This window comes from Anas platyrhynchos, chromosome 31 (assembly GCF_047663525.1).
Source record: "Anas platyrhynchos isolate ZD024472 breed Pekin duck chromosome 31, IASCAAS_PekinDuck_T2T, whole genome shotgun sequence".
Taxonomy (NCBI): domain Eukaryota; kingdom Metazoa; phylum Chordata; class Aves; order Anseriformes; family Anatidae; genus Anas; species Anas platyrhynchos.
In genome coordinates, this window is record NC_092617.1 from 2659353 (window position 1) to 2666279 (window position 6927).

The 6927-nt window shown below is 49.4% G+C and overlaps 1 protein-coding gene across 1 annotated transcript; it reads right to left on the reverse strand.

Moving 5' to 3' along the window:
• Positions 1 to 5231: 5231 nt before the first annotated feature.
• On the reverse strand, positions 5232 to 6230 carry LOC139999972 (olfactory receptor 14J1-like). The gene has a single exon (XM_072029647.1). It carries the CDS (start codon positions 6228 to 6230, stop codon positions 5232 to 5234), a length of 999 nt encoding a protein of 332 aa, XP_071885748.1.
• Between the last annotated feature and the right edge of the window lie 697 nt (positions 6231 to 6927).

Genomic DNA, 6927 nt, shown 5'->3' on the forward strand with positions numbered 1-6927 from the left:
AGGACCCGCGGGAACGGGGTTAAGCTGAGGCAGGGGAAATTTAGGCTTGACATCAGGAGGGGGTTCTTCACAGAGAGGGTGGTTGCACACTGGAACAGGCTCCCCAGGGAAGTGGTCACTGCACCGAGCCTGTCTGAATTTCAGAAGAGATTGGACTGGGCACTTAGTCACATGGTCTGAACTTTTGGGTAGACCTGTGCGGTGTCAAGAGTTGGACTTGATGATCCTTAAGAGTCCCTTCCAACTCAGGATATTCTATGATTCTATGATTCTATGTTTCCATTGGGCCGTCTACCAGACATTGTAATGAATACTATGAGCAGGACTAGAGGGGTCTTGTTTCCAGCCAGGGGGAGGCAGGGAGGAAAGGGACAATCGAGTTTACTGGACTGGGTATATTTAATGTCCTAGCATATCAGACCCACAAATGTATCAGGCTCTACTGGACACAGCCAATAAAGATATATTTTCTTTATTTTTCACCCTGAGTTTTCCACAGAAGACCCAAGAGAGACTATGGATGCCCAGGTGTCTACTGAGATTCAGGCTAAATTTCTCAGGATCCAATGGTCATTTCAAATTTATTTTTATTTTATTTTATTTTATTTTATTTTATTTTATTTTATTTTATTTTATTTTATTTTATTTTATTTTATTTTATTTTATTTTATTTTATTTTATTTATACTTTATTTCTTTCCCAAGGAACCCCTGACTTCTCTTAGAAAGGGTTTCATTTGCTGGGCTGGGCAACAGTTATAGGGACAAAGACCACTGCTGGCAGTGGAGGTGTCACACCTCCAGACTCTGATTTTCCTCCCGATGGAGTTCTCCAAAGAAATAACCCTGGATGAATAGCAATAGGAGAATGATTCTCCAAACTGAAATGCAACAAAATTCAGCCTTTGAAAGAAGAAAATATTTTTATTATGTGCTTTGTGAAATCTTCTTCCTTAATTACATCTTACAAGCTCTGCAAGTAGCTGCACAAGGCGTGAAGGCTTGAAGATTAAAATGGAAGAGATGTTAGGATTTTCTTCATTTTAATGAGTTCCATGGTGTATTTTGATGCTCAGTCTATGAAGTTCAGGTACTGAGAAGAGAGTGATGCAACCGCTTGAGCAAGTAAAGTCAGGAGGAAAAGTTGAAGTGACTTGGAGTATTAATGGGCCCCACTGAGGGCTGTTACTAACAAAGCCTCCCCAGGGCCTTGTTAGGGCAGATAATTGGAAACCATGGTTACAGACAGGCAAAGCACTGTGCTGAGAAAAGTCTTGGTTGGTTTTAGTGAAGCAGAATTGGCAAGGCCTGACCCCTGGAACTGGGAGGGGAGATCCTGCACCCCCATGTCTGCCTCAAGGCTTTTCCTGGGGATCTGTGGGATGGGGTGGGCAGTGTGATGCCGTGAGAAGAAGAGTGGTATGAAACCTCTGAGCTGTTGCATGTGTTGAAAGGAATCTATGAGGCCCCATCACAATGAATATAACATATCTCCTCATAAGCTCTAACCAAAGGGACAAAACCTTCACGGCAGTTGGGGCATTCCCTTTTTATCAGCACCCTCTGCCTTCTCCTCCACAGGCTTTCCTATGCTGTCCCACACATTGCCCTATTTTCTTGAAGTCTGCAGACACCCATCTCAGTTCACCATCTTGTTCTCATCCCTAGCTTTCACTGACCTCATGTCAGCTTTCACTGACATCACAGCTATTTATTGAAACACAAAGCAAGGGTCTGATCAGAGGGTGACCTTTTGCACCACAGCATGACCCTCTGAGGGACATTTCTCCCTCCTTGTAACCAGTGCCAGCCTTCCATGGAACACTATGTGGCAGTTTTTTCTTTCCTGCTCTTTTCTACTGCCAAAGGAAACTCCATCAGGGTGGAAACCACTCCTGAAGTAGGCATCCCAACCCAGCAGGCTCCTTGCGGCCTCTCAGCCAACCAGACACAAGTCACCTCAGCAGCAGCTTCCAGGCCAGGGGCCTGCTGCTGGCCTTGCAGCTTCTTGGCTAGACACAGCCAAGCCTTGTGCCTGCTGCTGCCCAGTCATGGACTCAAGCAGAAGGGAGAGGACAACCCATCGTGGGGCCTTCTTTCTGCCTGGGTCCTCCTGGGTCTGGAGGCAGAGGGGATCCCCCAGTCAGCATGCCAAGCAGGTGCCTTCTGCTGGCCTAGCAGGGCCACTGCCAGCTGTCAGCCCAAAAGTGCAGCTCCCAGGGAGAAGTCAAGGGTGACCTGCCACCTCCAGACACAAGTGACCTCACAGTCCCTTTCTGTGACATGTTCCTGCAGCTGCCCTATCAAGTGCAGAGACAGAAGTGACCTCACAGTCCCTGCCACAGTCACATTCCTGCTGCTGGGGCAAGAGATCCTGAGGCAGAGCTGAGCTCCTCAGAGCATTCCCACCCATCTCCTCCTTGTGACCCACAAGCTGATCAGTTCTATGGCCCCTCACATTCATTTGCGGTAAGGGTTTTGTTTAGGTCTCTTAAGCAGTTTTCTAGTGTTATATAGATCATTTTAATGCTAGTATTAAGGACAGAGATAAGAGTAATTAATAGAGTAAGAGCTAGGGGAAGCGGCTATGGGCTGACTTTTGTCTTCTAGGGATACGTTGAGGTCAGTCATTACAGTAATGGATTCCTGTCAGGGTGCTGAGTAGCATTTAGGTGTAGGAATTAAGTTTACAGGTTGAAGCTGGGGAATAGCCTTGCATGACTATTTTAAGTCACAGTTACAGCCGCATCAGCATAACCTGAACCCTCTTACCTCTACAAAATCCTTAATTTTGGCTGGTCAAGCCCCTATTCCCTCCTCTCAGTCTCACATTTCTCCTGGCCAGGCTTCTCCTGATTTCCCCATGTCAGTTACCTTTTTAGGGGCATGTTTATGATGCCTTGCATGATCTTAGACTGTCAGTGTTCTGTTGGCTACTCTATTCCTGAGAAAAGCGTCACTTAAGACACGATGGAAAAGGACACAAAAGTCCATCAGAGCATCCTGCACAATGTGCCCAGCAGCTCTGCACCATCACAAAAGTGCGATTCCTGCCTACAAGTTTTCTTTCCAGAATGGCTCCTATGGCTCCAGGGTAACTTTTCCCAGGCCCTCACTTCCCCAGGCCACACCACTCTTGCCCGCAGGCCCCACGTGTCTCTCCAACCCTCCCCTCTTCCCCTGCACTAGTGGCACCTCACTGCAGCAGGTTGGTGCATCTCCAGGCTCAGTGGTGTTTCCTGAGGGCCTGCCCCATGTGGGGAGTGGTGGGGAGGAAGAGAGCAAGGTCGTCTCCTGGGGCATGGCTGAGCACAGCCCAGCCATCCTGCACCGCGGGAAGGCCCCTGCTCCCAGGCTGAGGCACACATGCAAGGTGGACACTTCTCCATCAGCCCAGCTTCACGCAGGGACCTTCAGCCCTGCCCCAGTCTCAGGAGTGACCTCGTCTTCCTAGTCCACCCACAGACAAGTGCTAAAGCCCTGAGTGTCTCTGTTTCTCACAGCCTTCTCACAAGTCTTTCTCCTGGCCCTCCCCACTGCCCATCACTGCCTCTCAGGTGGCACTCAGTGACCCTTCAGAAGGGACTTTGGGCTTTCTGAATTGTCCTGGTGCTTATTAGCACCTTCCTGACTCCTTGCAGAGCTTCTTATCCATTTTGGGGATACTGGCTCATGGCTGGGACGGAGTTTCTCTCTGTAGATCAGGCCGTGTGGTGTTGTGTTTTTGATATGTGACCAGAGCAGTGTTGGTCACCTGTGGTTGCACAGCATCAAGGCCTTCTCTGCTTCTCACTCTGCCCCAGGAGTCAGTTGGCTGCAGGTGGGCAAGAGGCTGGGAGGAGAACCTGCAGTGATAGCTGACCCAGCCTGAGCAGTCTGAGCAGCCCATGCACTCCTCAGATTCACCTTGTTTGTTACCTGAAACAACCTTGCACAGTCATTTTATGGGGTTCTAATCACTACCCACTGATCACCTTGTCCCTGGAGATCCTCTGACATCTCCTGGAAGCTCCATATTCCTCTCCAGGCCGGCATCAGCCATCAGCCCCACTGCAGAGGGTGCAGTCTCATGCTGGTGAGTCCAACACCAGTTCTCATCTGCTTGGACAAGTGCCCCCATAAAGGGAACTCTTAGTCCTGCCCTCGTTTCCCTACAAACCACCCTGGGACTTTCATCCTGTGTCCTTCACTCCCTGAAGATCCCCAGAAAACAGAAGAGCAGGGAGCAACCCCTTGGCTGTATTCCTGATAGCACATTTGGAAGAGGTGTCCAGGCTTCTGGGTTTGCCCTGAGCAAGACCCTCCTGTTACTGTGGTGCTAGCAGGGAGGCAGCTGTGATCCAGGGCTGCACAGTGCCTGCTGCTGCCTGCAGACACAGGGATGCCACTGCAGAGAAAACAGGTCTGTTACCAAGGTACATGAGATCTGAAAGCTTGTCCAAATAAAAGAGCACAGGATAAAAATGTGGAGACCAAAAGAGAGCAGCAGTGAAAAGGCCACGTCCTGCTGCTGGCCATGGCCATGGCTCCAGGGAAGCAGCAGCCCCGACCCGGAGGCAGCAGAGAGGCAGAGCCCAGTGGGCAGGGAGGGGCAGCCCCGAGGGCCACCGGGGCTGCTCCTGCATGTGGCAGCTGGGCTCTTGGTCCTGAGCACCTCCTGCGTGCTGGGGTTGCTCCACCAGCTCCAGAGTGGGTTGGAAGAGATGGCAGCTCAGACCAATGAATTTCTTCTGGATTCTTTGTGTTTATCTACACAGGAAGCCTGGTTCTATAGGTAAATCTTTGACAAGTAGGAGGCTAAGATTAATATTATTTATGTCTGAAAAAAAAAAAGCTAGTGAAAATAAAAACACAGACAAATAAAAAGAAAAAAAAAAGTACCTTAAAGTTTTCTGAAAGATAGGTATTTCTATTTTATAAGCTTAGTGTTATAGGCAAAGAAGCTGAAGAATATGTATTCAAGCAGTGTCCTCACTGCATTCCTTAGTTCCAGGTTCCTCATGTTTTAGATAAGTGGGTTCACTGCTGGAGGCACTGACGATGGGAAGAGACTGCAGTAGAGAATAATGAAATTGTCCCAGTTTCTTTATTGTCTTTATTTAAACAAGAATATCGATTGTAAACGTATTTGAAATTATCGACTTCATAATAATATTAATAAAATAATCATTAGGAGGCTTAGAATAAAATTAAATCAAAGCCACAAGTTATAGGAAATAATAATAAAGAAAATTACTTCCAAGAATTTGCACTAAGAGTGTTTGTTTGCAGAAATCCTATTAGTATTTTATGCACATTATTAATGCTGAAGGAAGAGGTATAAAATAGTTTCCTCAGTGCATCCTTGAGCTCCTGGTTCCTCATGCTGTAAATGAGGGGGTTCACTGCTGGAGGCAACACTGAGTACAGAACAGCCACCACCAGGTCCAGGGATGGGGAAGAGATGGAGGGGGGCTTCAGGTAGGCAAATATGGCAGTGCTAAGAAACAGGGAGACCACGGTCAGGTGAGGGAGGCACGTGGAAAAGGCTTTGTGCTGAGCCTGCTCAGAGGGCATCCTCAGCACCACAATGAAGATCTGCACGTAGGACAGCACAATGAAAACAAAACAACCAAAGGCCAAGAAAATACTAAACAAAAGTGCCCAAACTTCTTTGAGGTAGGCATCTGAGCAGGAGAGCTTGAGGATGTGGGGGATTTCACAGAAGAACTGGTCCACAGCATTGCCTTGGCAAAGGGGCAGGGAAAATGTGTTGGCCGTGTGCAGGACAGCATTGAGAAAGCCACTGCCCCAGGCAGCTGCTGCCATGTGGGCACAAGCTCTGCTGCCCAGGAGGCTCCCGTAGTGCAGGGGCTTGCAGATGGCAACGTAGCGGTCGTAGGCCATGATGGTGAGAAGGGAAAACTCTGCTCCAACCAAGAAGAAGAAAAAGAAGACCTGAGCAGCACAACCTTGATAGGAGATGGCCCTGGTGTCCCAGAGGGCATTGGCCATGGCTTTGGGCAGAGTGGTGGAGATGCAGCCCAGGTCAAGGAGGGCGAGGTTGAGGAGGAAGAAGTACATGGGGGTGTGCAGGCGGTGGTGGCAGGCTATGGCTGTGAGGATGAGGCCGTTGCCCAGGAGGGCAGCCAGGTAGATGCCCAGGAAGAACACAAAGTGCAGGAGCTGCAGCTTGCGCGTGTCTGCGAATGCCAGCAGGAGGAACTCACTCACGGAGCTGATGTTGGGCATTTGCTGTCCATACACATGCTTTCCTGGTAAAGAGCAAAATACAGAACAATGTTAAAACAGAGTTCTCTGAGGAAAACCTATTGTGTCTCTTAAAGAATCCCGTAACCTGAGCCTCTCTCTTTGCATGAAAATCTTTTGCATCTCTCCTGCTTGAGCTGTGGCTGGTGCCGTCTGAGAGTGGCACTGGGAGCAGGGGCTGCTGTAGGCTGCAGAGCAGTCCTCTCTGCTATACAGCAGGAAGGAATCAGGAACATGGGGGAAGCTCAAGTTCAGTTCACTGGTCAGATCAATGAGCTTTTCACTGTTATTTCAAACAACACATCTGAATGCAGAGTTACACAGGCCACTGCCCACAAGTCGTGTTCTAATCTGCCGTGTGTTTCCTGTCTGAGCCACAGGACCACCCAGCTCTGGAGTTTCCTTGAGAAGAAACTGGAGACAGCTGAGAGCAGAGAAGCCCCAGTCCAAGTGCAGCTGGACAGAAACCTCACCTGAGGTGAAGTTCTCACACAGACAGAGCTTGGGAGCATCCCTGTCTGAGCTCTACCTTCTCTTCTACCCCTGCCTACCCCACAGTCCATGGGCTGCAGGGGGAGAGGAGGCCAGGGAGGGGCAGCTCCAGGGGAAGGCGTCTGCACTGAAGGGCATGGCCACGAGGCCCCCGAATCCCCCCTGCCACGGCGTTTCTGCCAAAAGC

Excerpts from the sequence above, each read along its gene's own strand:
- LOC139999972 (XM_072029647.1), bottom strand. The coding sequence starts at position 6,230 with ATGCCCAACATCAGCTCCGTGAGTGAGTTCCTCCTGCTGGCATTCGCA.